The 24,830-nt window shown below is 39.0% G+C and overlaps 1 protein-coding gene across 5 annotated transcripts in view; it reads right to left on the bottom strand.

Annotated features, from left to right (window-relative positions):
* The window catches only part of ZNF385B (zinc finger protein 385B), a 364,110-nt gene that overhangs the window by 13,108 nt on the left and 326,172 nt on the right, over window positions 1–24,830 (bottom strand). For all 5 annotated transcript variants that reach the window (XM_037044357.1, XM_037044353.1, XM_037044354.1 and 2 more), the window contains one exon: window positions 7,149–7,311. In XM_037044357.1, the coding sequence (XP_036900252.1) occupies window positions 7,149–7,311 (163 nt within the window). The remainder of the gene's footprint in view (window positions 1–7,148; window positions 7,312–24,830) is intronic.

The following is a 24,830-nucleotide window of genomic DNA, read 5'->3' as shown; positions in this document are numbered from 1 at the left end:
ACCAGCAGAAGAATGAGTGAAAAGACATTTCCTCCATTACACCGAAATGTGAGGAAGACCAAGAAGGTCCTTCTATGTCTTTAAACGTCCCACTGGGAAAGCCAGGCTTATCGAGCCTGAATGTCCTGCAGTGAAAACCCAAGTGCAATGATGGCTATGAGATGATAAAAACACACAAAGGGGAAGGTAACGGCTGATCTCTGTTGGATGATGGCAGCATGGTACGAAGTGATCGTGGAGTCAAGATAAGGACAGGGGCTGGAAACTTCTCTGAGCAAACGGCTGCTTTTTACGGTTGCCCCTTATTGTCTGTCAAGTGATAGGCACTGATCCAGGCACATTTGTTACTTCATTAGTCCTGACAACAAACCTGGGAGGTAAGTATCAGTTCTCCCATTTTATAGATGGGGAAATGGAAGGGCAGTGAACATGACTTGGTCAAGGTTCTATGGTCAGTGAGAGGTGGAGCTAATCTGACTTCAAGCTCATGTTCTTTTTACTATGTCATCCATGCAAAGTAGGTAAACTGCATTCAAGAATCTCACCCTGGTTAATATTGAAGATCCATACTCAAAACAAATAACAACTTTTTATTTAAAACAAAACTGGTTGTGAAATAGGGCGTGGAAAAGGACAGTATGCTTTTCTGAGACATCAGACTTCCACAAGTATCACTTAGCGAAAACTCATCTCACACAGCCTTCAAAAAGCATGTGCAGTGAAGTCCATGAGCCTTCATCCGGCGGCAGCATGGCCTGCCGGTGAATCTGAGGGACCGCCCTGGCGAGACGGGCCTTGAAACTGCTTCCTAGCTGAATGGCTCTGAGCCATTATTTCCCCTCTTTAAGTTTCATTTCCTAGCAGCCATCAGAGGGTTTGCATAGTCATTAAACAAGACAGTATATAAAATATTTAGCATATTAGTGTCAGGCATATGATGATTCAGTTACACATTAGTTATGATTAGTAGTGTTTTAACATTACATTTTGCACCCAAGTCTAAAAGCTTGGATCTGTTTTTTTTTAGAATATGCTCTATTAGGTGCAGCATAATGGGAGATGAGAGCAGACCACCTCTACTGATCGCAGCAAGAAGAGATAGCTAAAGTAAGATACCACAAGAAGACCCCCCCTCCAAAATCCAAAAAACTAATTACAATCAATAATAGGCATTTTATTACGCTTTACATCTGCAAAGCTCTTTCACAATTATTTCATTCATTCCATTGAACACGGCTGTGATGTGTGATGTGGGGAAGGCATCATTCAGACTTCACAGATGAGAAAAGAGAGGCTCAGAGAATTTAATGCCCTCTGTGGAGTTACAGCTGGTCCAAAGAGCAAAGGGTACCACAGTCTATAGGTGGGCCGTCCAATACAGTAGCCATGTGTGGCTACTTAAAATTAAATATTCAGCTCCTCAGTAGCACAAGCTGCATTTCGTGTGCTGAACAGCTATGCGTGGCTAATGGTACTCATGTTGGGCGACACAGATAATAGACCCTTTTTATCACCACAGAGTGTTCCATTGGATAGTGCTGTCTATAGAAACGAGAGCACCAGACCATTACTGCTTAATACTATGCCCGCATGTCCACAACAGTGAACCTGATCTTCAGAGAAAGAAGTCAGAGAGGATGAAGACACTATAGAAATGTTTCTGTAAAAAACACCTGAAGCTTTAGACTACAAAACTCAATTAGTGTGACACTGGACTGTGAGCGTAACCAGAATCGGGCCCGGATGCCCCCAAAGCACTTAGTGCCTGTGCCCCGCATACAGAAGCTGCAAGTATTTATTGCGTAGTTCCGTTTGATCACCCACCTGTTTCAGAGAAGCATGTCATTGTAACAGCATTCTTCCTGACACAAAGAGGTGAACTGTCATAAAAATGTAAGTAATAACCTTTGGTAAAGTCTCAAGGTTATACATGGTTATGCATTTACAAAATTGTTCAGTGTGCATATGAAGTTTTTTTATATTCCAGTATCTTTAAGTGCAGAAAAGTTTTTAATGTTGATAGAAGTCTCAAGGAGATATCCAAGATTTTTCTTTGTAGAATGGTTTATAACATATTGCTAGTAAATCATAAGTTAATAGATCCTCAGTAAATCATAAGTCAGTCTTAACTTTTGGGTCACATTCTTAGAGCAACAGTGGGTAATAGCTTCTAGAAGTGGAAAACCTAACAATAAATGCTCAGGATAATTTGGAAGCAAAACAAAAATGCTAGAAAGTTTCAGCAGTTAGTTTCCAAAGTATGACAAACAACTAACTACCCCAAAATCTTCAGCCTTGCCTGACAGGTTGCTGTGTCAAATTCACGGTACATGGGCAAAGATGGAAGCAGTTTCATTTTTTAAATTGACTTTGAAAGCCTTAATGATATATGTACATTTCATAAAAATATGAGCCTTTGTATAATGGTCTGTTCTCGTTAGACAGATGGGAATCAATTTATGTTCTACACAATTGTACCCCAGAATTTCAGACTTACGATGTCTGTCATAAATATAGTTAATCTATTATTTTATGAGGGATACTAAATCTCAGCCTCCTGGATTTGGATAGATGTATGCCAAATTTATGACGGTGCTTGTCTATAAATGACAGATGCTGCCAAAGCAGAAAACTATCATTTTTTCCTACTCAATAGCACAAGGACCTGCTGCTGGAGATGGAAGTGGGGGGGCGGGGGGGGAGGCAGTCAAGAAGACCTTGTTTGCTAATCGACGGAGTCCTGCGGCAGCCGGCGGAAATGAGAAGTTGTCATTTGGAAAACCTGGCCCCATTTGTAACAACACATAAAAACTGTGACACACACAGGGGAACCCATAAAAATGACGAGGCGAGGGTCTGCATTTGTAGCCTTGGCAGAAAAACCCTTCGACAAAATTGAAAATGCTCTTTCATAAGGCAACAGGGTGATCATAAAAAAACGAACTTGCAGCCTTTCCAGGCAAATCATACTGATCAGCGAGTTGATAACGCTCCGGGTTCACACCCAAGAGACTGCCACCGTGTGAGAAAGGACAGCCTACTGAAAACTGAAATGAGCTGTTTGGAGGAATCCTATTTTCTTCCCTTCCTTCTTATGTCTTGTTTGACACTGTCATCTCACGGTGTTCATGGTGTGGCCACAGGTATGGGATAAATAAAACAATCTCCATGTGCCCCATGGGAATATTTGAGATGGAATAACGCAAAATGGTACTGAAAATTCGGACAGTGTCCAGGACAATGCAACGGCGCCCCTCAGGAGGCAGTTCATAGCTCGATGCCCTTCCCTGTGTGGTTGACCTCTATCTCGGTCAGTGTGTTTGGCTTAGACATAGGAAGCCTACAGTTGTCATGCTGGAGCTTTGGGAACATTTATCATTTACCTGAAATGAGTGTTTTCATTCAAACTTGCCCTTGAAAAGATCTGTAATATCCAAAGCTTTGCTCTATTAGGTTAAATGCTACAGAAACATACTGTGTAGGAACTAAAGATTATCAATAAAATGAAGCCTTAATGGGCCTTTCAATGCTACAGCTCCCACTGAAAAGTATCAGGAGTCACCAAGCAATTTAAAAGTAATATATGGTCTTACTCACTAATTCTGTAAAAAGGGGTTTCATGGTCTGACTTTGCCCATTGGGATTCCTGCCCCTGAGTCAGAGAGAGAAGTTTGGAAGTAATGGGAATAATGGGATCCGCATAACAAGAAGTCCTGGGTTCCTGCCCCAACTCTACTGGAACATGAAATGTGAACCTCACATAGGCCGTTTAACCCTTCCAAGGCCCCAGGTTCCTCATTGTTATAGTTTTAGGAGCAGCTTGAAGGTGATAACCATTATTTTTCTTTATAGTCCAAATATCCAGCACAATAAAAAAGAAACATGCTTGGTTGGAAGTTCTTTGAGGGCAATAAAATATCTTTCTGTTCCCTGTTGTACCCCAGTATCTGGTAAATATACCAGTACACTATGAAGCCTGTCTGGAAAAAGTCCAGCCATTGTTAATATAGTGAGAATGGTTTGCACAGCATGGATATAACCTGGCAGCCAAGGAGAGTGGACTGGAATGCACATGCATGAACAACGATGACTTCACTGTACCAGTCAGTGGGGGCAGGAGACACCATTGAGTGAGCATGTGTACTGTGTGGCTGTCTCATTAAAAATGACTGAGTACAGCAACAAATCTGCATTATATATTGCATTAAGCTTGCACATTCCTCTGTAGACTATTCAGATGATTCATAGGCCACAGCTATAGGCAACTGGTGATTGGCAGCTTCATCACAACAACATAACCACTCATGCATCACGTCTCTTGCAGAGTTTTTTTGTGAAACATCAAATCACCCAGGTGACCAAGACCCTACAGCCCATTTAGTGACCTGTGACTTCTGCCTTTTCCTAAAACTAAAATCACCTTTGAAAGGAAAGAGATTTGAGAACATCAGTGAGATTCAGGAAAACACTATGGGGCAGCTATGGTGATTGGGAGAACTGTGTGAAGTTCCAAGGTGCCTACTTTGAAGGGGACTGAGGCATCATTGCTCTATGTACGATGTTTCTTGTATATTGTGTCTTCTTCAATAAATGTCTCTTTTTCATAGGATATTGCTATTTCATAGAATACCTTCTAGACACACCTCCTATACTACTTACTATAGAGATACACATTTATTGAGTGAATAAATGGGTATAAGGTTTGTTGTATGAATTAATGAAAGATCAACACTAATTTCAGCCTCACTAGTTACAGTGTTGTTGAGAGGGTCATACGAAAACATATATGTGACTGCATTTCATAAACAGATAAAATTTAAGGTGTTCCTGTTGTTATAGTTCAAGCAGAACACACTGGTTCTACCACCTTTCCCCTTAATTGCATTTATAAAGTTGTCTGCAGCATTTTAAATCATTCCATCAGCTTTCATGTGTTTAGACAGCAACTGATTAAGTCTGTTTAGCTCTAAATAGCTTTATATATTTTGAAGAACTAGAAATGTATTTTCCCCATCTTGATATCTAATTATTTTTAAAAAACATCTACTGCTAAAGACTATACATATGGACCATTAGGTTGACTATCACCATATTTTTATCATTAGTTTGATTATCACAATATTTTATTATTTTCACGAAATAAGATTTTTCAAAGGATCTGGTTTTTTTTGAACCTATTATGAGAGGTTAAATGCTGTCACCAAACCCCCCTCCCCAAGAAACAAACCCCACTCCATTTTATGTATGGGGTGTACTATCACAGGGAGGTGTACTGTCACATGGCATGATGAGACTTGAACTCCAGGGAGCAATTTGGGTAAAGTGTCTGGACAGTATGTTCTCACCATCTTTCTAAAGATGCCTAATGCTCGCTGTGTTTTGACCCCAATTCTCCCCAAGCACATCTCTTCTCCCTCCTGCCATGTGTTGAACTCCCATTAATGCACCATTAAAAGTTGGGATAGATCCTAGGAGACCAGAAAGCTATTTCTTTGGACTTTACATTTAATTCTATGCTAACTTCTAAAAAGTGAACAGGACAGCTATTCTTACTTAACTGCCTCTAACAAAACATATTTTCTTTCTAATGAAGTTCGTAATGCAGATAATAGAATCTTTGACACAGTATTGTGTCACAGAGGCAGCAACAAACTGCAAAAAATAAAACTGGACAGGAAGTCAGGAGATGATGGCTCCTGTTCCTCCAAAGAGTGGGTGACCTGCAGCAGGTCACTGTCACAACAGGGACCTCCGCTCAGTTGGCCATTTTGTAAACTGGAGATATTTGACCCTATCATCTGATAGATCGGGGTTAAAAATTAATTAAATGATATACATGAAAGGCTTTGGTCTTTAAAAAGGGAGCAGCATGATGTAATAATGCAGTATTTATTCTCTATGCATTAGATAACATGACTTAGTGATTCTACAACATGAAGAACAAATCATCTTTATTACCAAATGTGGGTTAGCTGACTCGTTCTAGGCTACAGAGCTTCTGGAACCAGCATTTATAGGGCCTATTTGACAGTAGTCCCTTCCTACACAGTCTCTTTGTCTGAGGAGGCTTTTCTGAAATTCCCTCTTACAGTAATGGATTTGTTCTTCTCCAAAGGCCCTGGGCGGCCACAGGAAAGTATTCTGTAGTCATTTTCACAAAATTTACAGTGACTTGAAGAACAGAAGAGAATCCAAAGAGAAGTATTTGCGTGTGTGTTTCCAACAACAGAGAGGCCCCTAACAAGACAGTCGAACACAGAGAAGGTGTATTCTCTTAGTCCCCTTTACCAGACATGGTCCTCAACTGGTCACTGAAACAAGATGACTCAGCTGCCTTGGGCCCTGAGGGGCGGACATGAGTGTGTGACAACCTATTAAACAACCAATTTAGTGGTATACATGCTAGAAAAATGAATTTTTCCTCTTCTCTCTGAATCATCTTGAGCTGACTCAGAAAAAGTGATGAATCACTTGGACTATGAAATACAGACTCTTCTGAAAAGGCACTCCCACCAGTAGCCCACTTGCTACTACGTGAAGTTCTTCTGTTAGTTAATTCGTCACTTTGTGGCTAGGTCCCTTCAAATCCTCAAGTTCATTTGTAATTCTGAGAGGAACTCTACAAAGATCTTCAAGAACCAAAATCTTTTATTATTGAGCCCATTCTCTGATTTGTTTAATAATGCCACTCTCTCAAAAAACTTCACCGTTTTACGTCTCCCCATTCCCCTTCACTGTAGTACAAGAATATAAAATCATCTATTAGTAGATAAATCAAAGAATTCCTTCACTCGAAAAGTCTACAGTAAAAACCAAACATAAAATGAATAGAAAGGAATAATAAAGTCAGTATCTTAGACCCATTTCTTGATTTTTCTCTAAACACACTGTGACGGAATAGGCCATATATACATATATATATATTCACATACACATATATACTTAAATGTATATATTCCACAACATGAAATGGTAACATATCACATGTTTAGATTCCGTGCAAACATACAATGTCCTGTGAAGGAAACATGTTAATATTATAAAAACAAATCATGGAGAAACATGCAACAGCTGAGTGGAGGAGAACGGGGCTGGGGCAGGGGACTGGAGGAACACAGAAGATGCAAAGAACAAAAAGTGCCATTGACCTGATTTGTCAGAGCTGTTGCCTGTGATTGGAGTGATGGAGCAGCTGGTATTAGCCTTTGCGCTGTCCTTGGAAGAAACCATTTTGGGTTTGTTTTTCGTTGCCTCTAGTGCTTTGACCTTCTTGGCATGTTTACTTCCTTTGTAGTGGGCCTCGGCCTGGCTCTACAAAGGAGAACAAATCAGGCTCATTTTTTGCTACTTACAAACACCACAATGGATGATCATGCAGGAAAAAATACATTCAATAGGCAACACAAACATTTACTACTCAGCACTTAACTACATTTTGGCATTTAATGAAGTGGTAGAGCAGTATCCAAGAGGCTTTTGCGTATTGAAACCTTCTCTGTAACACAGGGGACCCGTGTCTTTGAAAACCAGAGGACAATAAGGCTAGGGAAACACTGTGATGAAGGTACGCCTTGTCATCCATGCCTTCTACCACTGGTTGCTGAGGTTACTTTTCAAACATCTGGCTGGCAGCAAGCTGCTTCGGGTGTCCTACCCAGGGATGTCCTTCCACCACCATTGTATTTTGTTTCCTCTTTTGGCTAAAAACCTGTCTGCCCTGAATCTACTTTCTTCTGGTCTCTGCTCTGAAAGTAAGTGATGTAACAAAGCAACTTGCTGGTGAGTGAAGATGGCACTATGTTTCGGAGTCATTTACGGTGTTCCATGCAACATTTCGATGATTCCAGTTCTAACAATAGATGACATAAGCCACAAAGAGAGGAGGGACAATCCCTGTTTCTGATCTCAAATGTGATTCTGAAGTCATAGCAATTACTGCTACATTCGTTTATACATGAAGCATGGGTGGAACTGTGACTTCGACACTAGATCAAAAGGAAGAAAAGAGATCAAGACAAGTGACTCCTCAAAACCTTTAAAAGACAAAATCAAATTACAGCAAAACAAGAAAACATTCAGTCAACTTATTGACGTGGAAAATTCCCCTCTGACTAAAGAGCAAGGATTTTATTTTTTTGGCATCAAGTACTAATACACATATTAATAAAAGAATATGTATATTCACTTTGATTTCATTTTGAATACACCCTGAAAATATAAACATCCATTTGATGAAAAAACACTAAACATACCTTCTATGGCTTATTAGGTTACTTATAAAAGTGAAATGGCTGGTAAAACTATCATATAAGTTTTTATTAGATTTCTGGATAATTGTTTTATCTCAGTTTTCCTTATCAAACTGTGAAGAGGATTATACCACTGTTTTCATTCATTGTCCTCAGCAAGCAAAATATAGATGGTGTATGTGTGTGTGTGTGTTTGAGTAGGTAGGTGGGCAGGTAGGTAGGGAGGTGGAAGTGACAATGCACAGAATGAGCCAGGTTATAACTTTATGTTTCAACAAAAGATATGTAAGTAATTTTTCTAGCATATAGCCCTGGTCCCTCAAGGTCAATGAACTTGTATGACAGTACACAGTTCCTAACTTCTGGAATGTCTTTTCGTAAGTATTGGTTTAGATCATCATTGACTTACTGCTCTTAGTTGGTTTGCTCAGGGACTTTTCATTATGTGCTCTGCTGAGTTGGGAGAAATTCTCAACAGAGGAGAAAAGTATAACATTATTTTAAGTCTTATTTATTACCAATGAAGAATGGTTAAATCCAGCTAATTAGGTAGGTTGATACAAATTAAGAAAATAGGCAAAAATTTAAAAATTGATAATGTAAAGTTAAAATAATAATGATGAGTAATATTATTAAATCTGTGCCAAGCACAGTTCTAAATGCATTACATGTATTAGCTGACAGAATCCTCATTATAGCCTGTAAGGCAGGGTTATCCGTCAGCACTTTACAAATAAAAACTGGGAACAGAAATGTTAAATAACTTATCACAAGTCACACAGATAGGTGGAGAAGCCATTTTCCAGACTGAAATGTTTAGACATATTATGCCTATTTAACTATGCCCACATACTATACATATACATACTCACACTAATGAAACACTACAGTTTTATTAGGAGTGAAAAATTACACACAAAAAAGCACACTGTTTTAATGACTCAGTGAAAGATTGTATGTTAACAGAAGTTTCTATAAGTAGGGAATATCTATTTAATTTGTGGGGAAATAAACTAGCATAACACATTTAGCCTGATCCTGCCAGTGAGTAGCTAAGTCCCGCTTTTTTAGGTATATAACAATTTCTACAGGGTATTAGGAGACCTCTGCGTGTCAGGAGACCTCCTCCTCTTTCCAAGCACACTCAATAGTCAGATGTTACTTTAGTGCCCTTTGGCTAAAGGGCCAAAATAAAGCCTCCGAGGACAAGATAAGCAGAGTGTCATTTCCTCATACTATTTCCTGGCATCAATGCTGAAAGTTAACAGCATCAATTAGCACCTGGGATAAGTGACACCACACTGGATGCCAAGACGGAAAGAATTGTCCATAGCCACGATCCACTTTCCCTCAAGTTCTGGGGCATGGAGAGACGTGTAACTAGGGTTCTTAGCTCCCACTGACCACTGTCTGAGAAAGACGGCAGAATAAAGATGGGGGCAGGCGCCTTTCACGCATGTTTGGCATCCTTCCAGTTCCCCTGTGATATTCTCCGTAGCAGCACTTTGCTACCCTTGCTCCTGTATCTGAGGCAGCGTCAACAGCTTCTAAATCCCTGGCAAATGTTCAAGTAAGACGGAGATACCGTTAAACAGTAACATGATTAACCCGACTTCATTATCTAGGAATCTCCTTAACCGGGAAGTGAAAGGAACAAGGACAAGAGCCAGAACACCCAAGAAGCAGGCAACATCATCAAACGCATCAACAATGGCTCTCTTGTCACTTCTAGAAGACTTGGTTGACCAAATTAACTTACTTGACACCTCAACAACGAATCAGCAGACACAGATTGGTCTAGCACTAATGGCTTGCTTTCTGCTTCCCCGCCAAAAGTGCTGCTATGCCCCCAACTACAGTGATCAAAATCAAAACTCTTGCCAAGAATGGCCAGAATCGGAGAGTTGCCTAAACCAACTTCCTGTGTGACTTCACAGAAGAATTCGTTGGTCTCTCGGTTCTCCCCTCAGAGGTTGCTGGGGCAGTCACCTGACCACCCCCTGGTAGAGGGCGAGCACTGACAGGACATTAAATCCTGGAACTCTATCTTCCATTCCTCGCCATCTTGGTTGCTAAAGTTGTTCACTTTCCCAGATTTTCTCCATCACTCGGGACTTAACTGGTCCAAACCAAAAAAGTAAATAATAAGATAATATATTGCTTTAAAAATAAAAATGTAGTAATGAGAAATTCCAAAACTCGTTGTGTTCCCTTTTTTGGTTTTTACCTTATTAATTCAAAATTGTGCTTCAGAGAATTGGCCAGGATCTTGAAACATGATGTTATAAATGTGCTTACTTTGTAGAGAAACTCACAGAGTGTCTGGGGAAGGTCAATGTCACTGGAAAAAGTCCTCAACTTTTTTTTTTTTTACCAATTAAACCCGTTTCCTTCTCTCTTTCTTTCTTGCATTTCAAAAAGTAATTAGAACTGTTCCCTTTATTTTAAAAAGTTCATAATTAAAAGTATTGGCTTTTTTTTCTGGGCTGGCTTTCGATGTGTTAAAACAGTGTTATATGGAAAATAGCAGAGGTCAGGTAATTTTCAGAAAAACTCCATACACTAAAATGCCAAATAAAAACAGATGTCAAATGAACTAACATAAAAACAGGCTAAACTAACAAGGGAAAAATCTGATTATTTATTCCACAAAGAATTATTTAGCACCTGCCATGTGCTAGACATTGTGAAAGATTAAAGCAAAGACCCCTACTTGCAAGAATGGTAGTTGGAAGAAAAGACATGCATGCTAATTACTATAGCCCAAAGCAGAGAGTGGAATGGTAAAATAGGAGATAAAAAGCTGCAAAGCCTTATGGGCATCAGAAGAGAGAAAAATCTCCTCAGATTGTTGGGGATCATGAAAGCTTCATGAAAAGGGGACATGAGAGCTCCAGGGACAGAGTTCCTGGACCCTGCTCCAGAGACAGAGTTCTGAAGTGGCAGTGTGAAGGGGGAGGTATTTCAGGCAAAGGGAACCGAATGCGCTAGGGCAGTGAAGTCCTGTGAACTCTGCAATGCTCCCCAGGTGCGTCTGCTTTTCAGAGCCACTAGAACACAGAAAGAGATAAAAAGAACAATAAGGAAGGGCTGTCATGGAACACTACCTCAAAAACTGTCCCCTGTAAAACAAAAAACAGAATGGAGTTCTAAAATTAAAGAGAAGTTCTATTTGTGGGCATCTTGTATAGATGATTGTGAAGACACTGATTTTACATGACAGATTTTATCCCGTGCTCCAAACTATAATCTGATCTTAAAAGAACAATTAAATTATTTATATTGAAGCTTTCATAATTGTTTGAGATGAAAGCATGGTATTAAGAATACTACTGTTAAACCTATTAAGAAACAAACTAAAGATTACTGAGTAATGGCTTGATAATTACTCAAATCTTTGTTTTAACATCAGACTATTTTTAAGTCCCCAAATGTTCTTTGCTTGAATTTATCGGGCCGACAAGATCACACGCTCTCAGAGAAAAAGCTACAACAAACGAGGCAGACACAGGAAAAGGCGCACTTCATCCAAAGCCTGCTAGTAGACCTTTCTGCTGATATTCCCAATCATTGAGCCTACAATCACAGTCATGGAGAACTATTGGCTTTGATACTCACTTCCCTCAAACTTCATCTACTGGGATCTGTTGAAAACAAAGTCATAACTATTATGAGGTTTTTATCTTAAAAAGATACAATTTCTTTGCTAATTTCTAATTTATAGCTAAGTGAAAAACACTTGAGGTTTCAGCAGCCTGTCCAGAGTCACTGCACAACTCTCCGGGGGGTGGGGGTCCCCACACACAATTCAGTGTGCATGGCGGCTCTGGCTCCTGAAAAGCCATATTGTGGCTATGGCGTGTCATATTTACTGGCTTTCTAGTATATATGCAAAAAACCCTCATCAACTCCAAATATTTCTATATTACTAAATAGAAAAGTTGTAGCTTCTAGGAACGGAATGATGTACACTCTAGACTACTAATTCTCTTTGCGCCTAATTTAGATTCTATTAAATATACAAAGAACTTACACGACTCCACTCTAAGAAGACAAGCAACCCAATTAAAAAATGGGCAAAGGACTTGAACAGACATTTCACCAAGGAGGACATACAGAGGATCCAGAGACACATGAAAAGATGCTCAATATCGCTAGCTATCAGAGAGATGCAAATTAAAACCACAATGAGATACCACTTTACACCAGTCAGAATGGCCATCATAAACAAAGCAACAAACAACAAATGTTGGAGAGGCTGTGGGGAAAAGGGGACCCTAGTTTACTGTTGGTGGGATTGCAGACTGGTACAACCACTATGGAAAACAGTATGGAATTTTCTCTTTTTTAAAAATATTTTATTTATTTATCTTTTTAGAGGGGAAGGGAAGGAGAGAGGAAAGAAACATCAATGTATGGTTGCTTCTTGTGCATCCCCTGCAGGGAACTGGCCCCTGTTGGAAACTGGCCTGCAACCCAAGCATGTGCCCTGACTGGGAATCGAACTGCGATCGTCTGGTTCACAGGCCCGCGCTCAATCCACTGAGCTACACCAGCTGGAATTTTCGAAGAAAACTAAAAATGAACCTGCCTTTTGACCCAGCAATTCCACTGTTGGGAGTATACCCTAAGAACCCTGAAACACCAATCCAAAAGAACCTATGCACCCTGATGTTCATAGCAGCACAATTTATGATAGCCAAGGGTTGGAAGCAACCTAGATGCCCATCAGTAAATGAACGGGTCCAAAAACTATGGTACATTTACACAATGGAATTCTATGTAGCAGAAAGAAAGAAGACGCTACTACCCTTTGCAACATCATGGGTGGAACAGGAAAGCATTATGCTGAGCGAAATAAGCCAGGCGGTGAAAGACAAATACCATATGATCTCACCATTAACAGGAATCTAAACAACAAAACAAACAAGCAAGCAAAATATGACCAAAGACACTGAAATACAGAACAGGGGGAGACCAGAGGGGAGAGGGGAGAAAATCACAGGGGAAAAGGGGAAGGATTCACAGGAACAAGTATAAAGGACATATGAACAATAACTAAGGTTGGGGGGAATGGGAGGGAGGAGGGGAGCACTGGGGGTGGGTGGGCAGGGTTGAGAATATAAGACAGAAAACTGTACTTGAACAATAATTAAATAAATCTAAACAAAAAAATAAGAATAGAGAAGCTAAAAAAATATATATCTGTATGCTCAGCATAATGAATGAATGAATGAATGAATGAATGAATATCACAATCCAGAAGTAGAGTTTTTGGGTTGGAGAGGATTTAAAATATCACTATTTGAATACATGAGCTTTACATTATATTCATTCACATTATACACATTTTCCATGTAGGTAAATTTGACTCATTTCTTAAAACAATTAGAGCTTTAAGTAAGCTTCCAGTTAACCTTCCCATGTGGCCTCTCGGTCAACTAGGACTCTTGATGCTCTCGTTCCCCGTGTGCGATTCACTGTGGAAGTCCTTCACACATGGCAATGTGAGGAAACAGCGAATGGACCTAACTGCTATGATAGAGTTTACATGGTAAATCAGAAAAACACTTACGTTTGAGTTTCAAGTGATATGCAGTTTAAAAGTCACAGCAAAAAGTGATTTCTTTTTAAAAAGTGCTTTTTAAAAATAAAAGTTTCTTGTAGAGTTCCAAAGATCAAAAATTTGTCTCATTTTTTAAATGAGTTTCATTATTCTAATTGTGTGAGGTGGGGTTTTAATTTTAGGAGAATTTCAGCAATCTAAGATTCTTTCCCTAAATATACAAATATATAGCTTATATTTCCCATTTAAGATTGGAGAGAGCAGGGCATAAAACAGAGTTATTTGAAGTTGGCTGTATCATCTATGATCTGGGCCACAAATTCTTTCATTTGTTCAATTCTGTGTTCTCTCCTATACCTTTCCTCATTTTCAAATTAGACTATAGTGGGACTTCCGCCAAGTTGGAGGCATAGATGGAAACACTGTGCCTTCTCCCACAACCAAGTGTGAATACAACAAAGGTTTGGAGAACAAAGACACACCCAAAGACCAGAAAATTGAATTATACGGAAGTCCGACAACTACGAACCGTTCAACTGGATGGTAAGAGGGGCGGAGCCAACAGTGGAGCTGGGTCGGGCAGGACAGATCCCCCAACCTAGGCACGTGGGCAGCCCAAAGACAGTCGGGGAGTGGGGCAGACTGACCGCGGTCGCACATTCGCGCACAGTGAGACGGACCACGCAGGCCCCAGGGGGCGAACCCAGTGGTGGAGGGCTGACAGCCGTGGCACACTCGCGTGCAGTGGAACGAAACGCGTGGGCCTGGTGACGGTGGTGTCTGTGGCGCCAGTGGGGGCTGAGGCGGCAGGCGGCAAATGGGAAGCCATTGTCCCTCTTTGACCCCGCCCCCACATACAATGTCACAACCCAGCGACTGAGTTGCCCTGCTCTAGTGAACACCTTAGGGCTCCGATCCTGCTATGGAACAGGCATGAACAGTCCAAAAGATGGCGCAAGAAGAACTCAAAGTCCCAGAGCCAATAACTCTCAGCAACTGAAAAATTGCCAGCCTCTCAGAAGCACAATTCAAGACACTATTTATCAGGATGCTCACAGAACTGGTAGATTATAGTCACAAATTAGAGGAACAAAGTCACAAATTAGAGGAACATATGGAGGCTAAACTAATGAAATGAAGGGAGATGTCCAGGAAACCAATAGTGATGGAAAGGAAACTGGGACTCAAATCAATGGAATGGACCAGAAGGAAGAACAAAACATCTGACCAGAAAGGAATGAAGAAATGAGAATTCAAAAAAATGAGGAGAGGCTTAGGAACCTCCAGGACATCTTGAAACGTTCCAACATCCGAATTATAGGGGTACCAGAAGAGGGAAAGAAACAGCCACGAGTGGAAAACGTATTTGAACAAATAATAAAGGAGAACTTCCCCAGTCTGGCAAAGGAAATAGACTTCCAGGAAATCCAGGAAGCTCAGAGAGTCCCAAAGAAGTTGGAGCCAAGAAGGAACACACCAAGGCACATCATAATTACATTAGCCAAGACTAAAATGAAGGAGAGAATCTTAGAAGCAGCAAGGGATAAGGGGACAATCACCTACAAAGGAGTACCCATCAGACTGTCAGCGGATTTCTCAAAAGAGACCTTCCAGGCAAGAAGGGGCTGGAAAGAAGTATTCCAAGTCATGAAATCCAAAGACCTACAGCCAAGATTGCTTTATCCAGCAAAACTTTCATTTAGAATGGAAGGACAGATAAAGTGCTTCTCAGATAAGGTCAAGTTCAAGGAGTTCATCATCACCAAGCCCTTATTATATGAAATGCTAAAGGGACTTATATAAGAAAAAGAAGATGAAAAGTATTAACAGTGAAAGGACAGCAAATACACAGTTATTAACAACCACACCTAAAACAAAAGCAAACCAAGAGGACAGCTAGATCAGGAGTGGACCAATAGAAATGAAGATCACATGGAGGGTTAGCAACAGGGGGGTGGGAGGGGGAGAAGGCACAGAAAATAGCATAGATGGTAGGTAAAAAATAGATAGGGGGTAAGGCGAGAATAGTGGGGGAAATATAGAATCTAAAGAACTTGAGACACGTGGTTATAAACTCAGGCGGGGAGAATGGTGGGGGAGGGAGTGTGCGGGTGGAGGGGAATGAAGGGGGGGAATAGAACAACTGTAATGGTATAATCAATAAAATATACTTTAAAAAAACCAAATTAGACTATAGTGCACTGAGCCACATAATGATTCCTCTTCCCTCCCCCAGTCGACCAAAATTTTGACAATGATGATGTTCAGCAGAAGAAAAAAAAATCAGTTTCATGCACTTTGTTTTTATTTTTAATTTTGTACTAAGAAAAACTTTTTTATTTGATGAAATTTGCCTAGTATGTATATATGTGCATAAAGTGTGGTGTAACTATACTACACAAACTTCTATTTCAATAAAAGGGAGTTTAAAATAAAAAAATTAGACTGTAGTAAAAATTATATCCTTTTAAAAAGAAATTTTTACATATCTCAAGGTAAAGTCTATCCCTGACTATTAATATATTAATTTCTTAATTCTATTCATGAATACTGTAATTATAGAGATTATATTTTGAAAATAAATGTTCCTTCTGTCAACTTAATGAAGTGGGCTTATGTGATTTTTTCACTGTAGATAATAGATAACGACTTTCATTCAATGCAATTTCCTTAACATCATCACAATTTAGTTAAGAATTTGACAAAAAATATCTGCCATGCTTGTCCTAAAAATAAGACTGCTTATTTCCTCATTTTACATTATATTAGATGTTTTTGAAAGATATGTTTACTTTGTCTCCCGGATTGGAGGTCCATATCTGCGTCAATTTAATGATAAATGCGTGTGTAAAGTGCTGGTATGTGCACTCGTTTAACTAAGATAAAGTGAAGTAAGTGAACCCTAGAGAAATATGCCTTTAATCCTTCTCCCAGATCATAAGAGGGGGTAATCATGAACTCACACAGAAGGATTCGGTACGCTAGGTTCTCTAAGTTATTATGCCCAAAGTGGGAAAATTTTTTTAGTGCTCTTTATACTAAAGTAGTCTTGATTAAAAGACTGGGAACATTTATAATTTATTAAAATATATCATTTTCCTCAAGAAATTATGTATTTGGGAACTCAACCTGTTTGAATTTCTAAATCTTAGGATTTTTATGAAGCATAGAGATAACATCTTTTATTTTATAATACATTATAAAACATTAAAATTTGTTAATAATTACTTGATTTTATCACTTATTGTATGATTTTCCCCAAAGTATCTAAAAATGAATATGAACCCGCTGCTCTCAAGTTACTTTCACATTCTATATTAAACTGGGAGATTTTAGTCAATAATTCCCAACCATTTCAGAGTTTACAGTGACTTCAAAGTTATGTCCCAAGTTTCCAACATGGTCAAGAGCGCTACCATCTTTCCGTGAGGCAGTGGGTTGCCACTGCGCCCGGTGCAGGAGCTACGCAGGGACGCTGAGAGTCCGCAGCTCACCAATTTGAGTCTTCTGACAGTCAGTTAAAGGAGGTTCCAGGCCTCTGCATGTTGATTTTTAGTAAGGCTAGAGGTATTATATTTATTTCCATATTGAAGAAATTTACATAAATGATACAAAATAAATCTAAAATTAGAACTTACAATCCATTGTCTCCCTATATTTGATATGTAATATCTTTAATATAGCTCAAGGAGGCAAAGTAATTTTGGAAGTGCAATGCTTAGAAAATTGGTTAAAGAATGGCTTGAGTAAAATTTTGTTTATCATCAATGGGTTATTATTTATCATTACTCATTTGAAAACTGTTTTTTACAATATAGATTTTTGTAAAACTCCTACTCCAAAGCCCTAAAACAATTTTTAAAACTCATCAGATATTTGATAATTCAAAATTAAGTGAATTATGTAAAGGTAAAAATTACTAAAATATCCTTTCAAAACATACAAATATAAATGACAATATAGAAACTACATTTATACTAGTCACTTAACTAACCTGAGTCATATTTCTAACTAAAGTGACAGATTAAACTAGAAGTTTTCATTCCAGATCAATCTCACATAAGAGTTGGGTCTACCAGAGGCAAAACTAAAATTAACATGCCTATAACTTTGAGTTACCCATAAACACCATATTTCAATACAATCAGTGAAACGCTAAGTGGACTTCCGGTGTCTCATGCCGGTGGTGCTATTTATCTAACAGCTCTACTTATCAATAACAGTCACGGCAACGGTTGCTCATATAATGCACAATTATGGTCAGTGTGAATGCCGCCTTACTCATTCATCTCTAAGCCTTCTGAAGCACCTGTGACCCGGCACACACTCAGTAAGAGTTGTTGAACTGAATGTAACAGACATGGGCTGGAGTAGGAGTAATCTAAAAAGCAGGAATTTCATGCTGAGGGCCTGTCCATTTATTCTTTCATTCAACAAATATTTATTGAATACCTAACATGTTCCAGGAATCATCTTATGTGCTGTTGGATACAAGTCTAGTGAACCTTACATTCTAGTATGGGGACATAAACAATAAAATATAAATTTATATATATTTTATATAGTCAGTGCTCAGTCATAACTATGAATATGTTTGGTGGTAGTACAAAAAATAAGAAAAGATACGTAGTATAGACTATGATGGGGTAGGGTACCATTTTTGGTATCAAGAAAAGCCTTTCTTTGGAGGGGGTCTTTGCGCAGGGACCTGAATGAGGTGAAGAAGTTAACCAAGGTGGCCTTTGGGGGAAGAGCAGCTCAGGTCCAGAAAACAGCAAAAGGCTGGTGTTAGGATTTTGACTTCTACTGTGAGTAGGTGGAAAATCCCAGCAGTGTTCTGAACCGAGGATGAACCTTGTTTGACTTCTGTTTATATAATGATCACTATGGTTACTGTGTGGAGAACAAGCTAATGTGTACCGTGGGGAGGTTGGGGTGAGGCAAAGTAGAACTCAGGCCTTCACAATTACCCACACTAAGGTGTAAAAAGTTCAGAATTAAAGCCGCTGGAGGATCAGAAGGCTTCACAAGAATGATTTTCCTAACCAGTAGTTATAATATTTGGGAGATCTATAATATTTGGTCTTAAATCATTTATGACTTTTATAGAATTTTATTTGTATAACCATTGCTAACCATCACTTTTGTGTTTTTTAAATTGTATTTTTTTGTGTGTAGGTAGTATAATCACACTGTTTAAAAGTAATTTAAAAAGTATACACAGTGAAAAGTCTACCTTTCAGATTCAGCAACTAGTTGTTGTCACTTTCTGGGTATCCTGCCAGAGGTAATTTACATGCCTATCAAGCAAATGTATACATATGCCTGTATTTTTTCCTTTCTTTCATTTTTAGACAAATGCCTACATACCACATATGTTGTTCTGCATTTGGCTTTTTCTATATAGCAATATAGCTTAGAGATTTTTAAAAATGAGTAATTCAAAAGTTTTTTTTATTTTTTTTAAAGATTCTACTTATTTATCTTTAGAGGGGAAGGGAAGGAGAGAAGGAGAGAAATATCAATGTGTGGTTGCCTCTCGTGTGTCCCCTGCTGGGAACTGGCCTGCAACCTAGGCATGTGCCCTGACTGGGAATCAAACTGCGATCATGTGGTTCGCAGACCCGCAATCAATCCACTGAGCTACACCAGCCAGGGCTCGAAAGTTTTTTTTTTAACCTTTTAAATGGCTATGTATGTTTATTTCAGTATATGAGTGAACTACCATTTATTTCAACAGTACCTTGTTGATGGGTATGTGTGTTGCTTCCAAAGTTGTGCTCTCACCCATGGTGCAAAAATAGGCGAAAGATATTTTAAATACTTATTTTCTTCTTTTACACCTAGACATTTTTTAGTACTTTAATTGAATTAAAGCAGACTTTAAGTTTTTCCTAATTAGTTTCTGAATACCCTAATTTGTAATTATGAATACATCATAGTCGTGTGTGCTCTTAAGCATATTTCTTGAAATCAGGCAACAAAATGTGCACCCTTACCCCAGGCTTATAAAATGATATGAGCACTGGAGGAAAAAAAAAGTTTGAAATGCGGCTTCAATAATAAAAGGATTTCAAAGGCAAGAGGTATGTACTCCCCATGAGGAGAAGACTGTGATAAGAAAAACATGTCTAGAAAAAACTATTTATATTTAGGAAAATGTGAATGTGGACATGTATAAAGTAGGAGATGAAGAAAAGATTAGAAAGGTAAGTGCCAGGTTATTTAGGTCTTAAATACTAGGTAGTGGGATGGTAGTTAACAAATAGCATACTTGATTGCATAGTTAATGAGAAGACAGTCAGGGCTTTGGTTCTAGCACAATCCAATAGAAGCAAAGGCCTACTGGAAGGAAAAAAAAGAGAGAAGAGTAACTAGAAGACTCTTACTGCGGTGAATTGGGGAGTGCTGATATTCTTAAATATACATATTTCATATTTCAGGGGCATTATAAACCAAAGGCCCGAGTTTTTATAGAAAAGGAGCTATTCCTCCTATTAAGACAAATCTCTCCAACTAAAAATGCTGCTCCTTTTGCCTTCCTGAGTGTCAATTATCTTTCTCTTTTTTACATTTATATTCAACCCCCACCACCAACACTTCTTTATCACCAGTGTTTAAACAGGCTCAGATCTTCCCAACCCAAAATAAACCATTCCTCAACCTACATTCACTCCTACTACTCTGCTCCCTTTCACAGACTGATTTGTTACACTAACCTTAGACACTTTCACTTTCTCTTCTCTAACCAGCCCACCTCAACCCACTAAAACAGAATCAGCAAGACACCGGTGCTCTAAATTCTAAAACCGAGAAAGTCTTTCACGCCTCATCTTGCTTGACCAATAAGGTACCCCCAGACCTGCTGGAGAAACTCGCTTCTTCTCAGGAAAACACTCTCTCCCAGGCTCTTTCTTAGATTGGTGTCCCTCACGTCCCTTCATGTCAGAACCATCGGCAGGCTTCTCCTCCCCTGCCCGGTCATTGAATGTTGACATATTCCAAGGCTCAGCTTGAGGCCATCTTCTCTTTTCACTCCAAACTCTCCAGTCTACTCCCTATTTCGAAATGTCTCGTCCACACTACAGCTTCCCCAACCCTCTCTACACCAATCGTTTACGGGTCTCTCTACTCCAGATCTCTCCTTGGAGCTTAGACGAAAGGTATCTACTTGGATGTCTCAAAGCACCTTAAATGTAAGTTTGAAACCAAACTTTCGGTAGCATGCCTCTACTTTACTGCCCGAACTACCTAGTCCTTCTCTGTCAGTCCTCTCCTGCAGGTGGCATCACTCTACATCTCCTGTAAGAGCCAAATCCAGGAACCAACGTCATTGGCACACTCTGCCCATACCCCCAGGTTCATCAGTGCCTAAGTCCTATAGATTCTACTACCTAAGGATTTATTTCTCCGATCAAGCCAGTTCTTTAGATCTCAACCACAGCCTGGGCCACACCGCCATCCGTTTTTGCCTGGACTACTGTGGTAGCTTCTTTAGTGATCACCAAAGGCCTCTCTTGCTCTCTTATAAGCTGTTCTTCTCAAAAAAGGGTCAGAGTGGCATTTTCAAAATGAAAAGGTGATCATGTCATTCCTCTGCTTAAAATACTCAATGCCTTTTCACTGTTCTTGGTTTAAACTCTAAACTTATCATATTCAAGACTTACATGGTTGATTTCCCTGGACCTACCTACCTCTAGTTTCATTTGGTAGCAGTCTCTGAATTATTCTCTGAGAAACTGAGAATGTGTGGCTGAGATGTGTTGAGCTATCCTTTTACACAGGCCTAAAATACTGTTCCTTTTCTCTTTTCCTAGTTAAATGCTACTCATCCTTCAGAACCCAGCTCAAACATACTTCCTGAAGAAGTTTTCCATGATGCCTCAGACTAAGTGACTTCCTAACTTTTTGGATTATTTTCTTTATAGAAATTTTTATAATTTGAAAAATTATTAATTTTTGCAATAATTTGATTAATGCATGTCTCTCCCACTAAACAATAACCTTCATTAAGGCTGTACCTGTAAGATTTTTGCTTTTCGCTCAGGATCTTGCACTTAGCACATTGCCTGAAACATACTAGGTGTTTGATAAATACTGATTACACAGATAAATGAATGAATTAATGAATGGAAAAAGTATCTTTATTACTTGACAACAGAATTAAAGTAATGGTAGAGGAAGAAACAAATAATTGAAGTTTACTCTGAAAGTTTCAGGCCTAAATGACAAAGACAATGGTGAAATAATTAACAAAAAGACATAGTTAGAGTGGGATGAGAAAATTTTGCAGACAAAAATGAAAATTCAGTTTGGACATCTATTTAGACTGCTCAAGAAATACACAGTGCAGAGGCCCAACAAACAACTGGAAATAAAATTGGTAGCTGAGGAAGAAGGCTGGAGCTGGGGCCATCCATTTGAGAACTACATGATAAGATGATAAATAAAACCCTGGGGATGTATGCGATTCCTGAGGAATTAAGTACAGCAAGGATAAAATCTATTTTGAAAAGGAATCTTGAAAAACAGCTACATTAATAGGTAAGATGAGCAACAGCTATATTTAATAGGTAAGAGAAGTCAGCACAGGATGAAAAAAGAGGCCACCAGAAAAGCTGGATGTACCAGGGAGTAATAAAGCACAGAGGTCAAGGAAAGTAAAAATCCCAGAGGAACAATAATTAAAAGTGCATACACACAACTACCAAAAAGGAACGACAGTCTTACTGAAGCACAACAATATCTTTTAAAAAATGTTTTGTTTAATTTTAGAGAGAGGAGAAGGGAGGGGAAGGAAGGGAAAGAAGGAGTGAAACATCAATGTGTGATTGCCTCTTGTATGCCCCCTACTGGGGACCTGGTCCAAAACCCAGGCATGTGCCCTGACTGGGAATTGAACTGGTGACCCTTTGGTTTGCAATAAGGCACTCAATCTACTGAGCCACACCAGTCAGGGCTCAAGTACAATATCCTAAATGCTAAAATACTTTTCTGTAATTTTAAAACAATCTCATAAAATAACTGGAAAATAATATGAGGTCTTTATGTCCTGGAAGAACATTTGATAATGTGGCACAGAAAGTGTAGTGTTAGCCATGTTTGTGTGAAAGAAGGGGCTTATTTATAGCTTCTGCTCCAAGGAAAATTACAGCACCTCACCCATCACTTCAAAGAGCTGAGGAATGCAGAGCCACAGAGAGAACGCAGCAGCCAGAAAGACTGCAAACACAATGCCAGGTTACAAAAATCACTCTGAATTCAAAAATAAGAATAAAAACACTGACAAATAGTTATTATTATTTGCTAAGTACCAGGCGCTGTGGTATGTGTTAAGAGATAGCATCTCTTCTAATCCTCATAAAACCAGATTACAAAGACTCTGAAAAGTTAAGCAATTATCCAAATATTACACTTCCAGAAATGGAAGGCCCTGAATTCAACCCCAGGACTAAAAGATTAGGCTCTTAACCACTATTAACCACTACCCCACTGTAGCAGGCTACAAGCCAAGGGTACAAACAGCCTCCACAGGGGAAAATCCAAAACAGAAGAGACTCTGTCCCTTATCACTTTGGTAAGACAGGATCTTCATTTCCTTAGAGTAAATGATGTGGCAGTGAAAACAGGGCAGGGGATGTGACCTTTAAGGTCAGATAAAAATTAGTTTTCTTTGTAGAGAACAGATTCAGCAACTCCTGGTCAATCTCTGGGTTGTCATAAATTAAAGATTAAAAAACAAATCCCCTTTAGGACAATTTATTCAAGAAATAATTATGTGCTGTGCCAGGCACCAAGGAGACAGAAACGCCCAAAGCACACTCAGTCCCATTCTTATGGAGCCAACAATCGCATGTGCCTGTGTGTGCGTGTGTGTGTGCTGGAAATAGTTACATAAAGATATCTTCCAAAACGGTGATGCATTTCATACAGGAAAATCACTGGGTGTCATAAAATTATTATTAGGAGTGGGACTAGTTTAGACTCCTCAAGTCTATACAAGCTCTTCCAAGGAAGAGACACTTAAAGTAAGGCCCGAAGGAGAAGTGTGGACTGGACCAAAAGTGGGAGGGGCAGGAGGAGCTTGGCAGGTGGATGGAAATAAAGAAAGCCACTGTGGTTGAACTCTGCAAACAGTGTGGCCAGTCGTAAGAACTGACTGGAGAAGTGTATATCTGGTTAGAAACCCGACCTTGGTTTCTGTTAATAGAGTGACGATTTTGCTATTAAGAGTAGCCATGATCAACTGAGTACATCCTACTTCCTGTCCATCAGCGATTTTCAACTGGTGTGCTGCAGGAAGTTTTAAAACATGAAATACCTGATTATTTAGTCAGGGGCAATGACCTCTTTTCTTTTGGAGTGTCAAATAAAAAAAATGAACAATAGCCAACACAACAATAACTGTCTGGTATGAATGAATAAAAATTATACTTATTTTTTGTCAGATTGGCAAAAAGTAGGTATTTTTGGTGTGGCACAGACTTTTAATAATTAGTTTATGTGTGCCATGAGATGAAAAAGGTAGAAAATTGCTGCTCTAGATTTCTGACTTCTTTCTGCCTATGACTAGAAACAGTGGGTTGAAGTCAGGGCCATAGGTTGGTATGATTTGGGGGGTTGGGGGCTTGATCAGTTATAATAGACCAGCTGCTCAGTTATTGGAAAAACAATTCTTAAATACAATGGTTCACTCACTTGTCTATTAAGATAGCCCAGGTGAGAACACAGAATAAGTAATTTATTGATCATTCAGTTAATTTGATCAGTATGGCTAAATAACTACATTGGATTAATCATTCCTCATAATAGCTAGTTGGCCTGAAATAGAAATCCTATATACTGCCTAAGTTAAAACACTTGACTCAAAAAGATTTTCAGAAAAATTCTAACCAAGTCACAAAAATTTGCTTTAAAAAAGAAAATAGTATTAAATGTTACTAAATGGTTATAATTTCAGAAAAACCTTATTAACGTAGACTAATTTGGGTGAAAGGTATAATGAAATGGTAAAA

This window comes from Sturnira hondurensis, unplaced genomic scaffold, assembly GCF_014824575.4.
Source record: "Sturnira hondurensis isolate 20B ecotype Veracruz unplaced genomic scaffold, ASM1482457v3 Scaffold0004136, whole genome shotgun sequence".
NCBI lineage: Eukaryota > Metazoa > Chordata > Mammalia > Chiroptera > Phyllostomidae > Sturnira > Sturnira hondurensis.
This window is presented reverse-complemented; position numbering and strand designations above follow the sequence as displayed.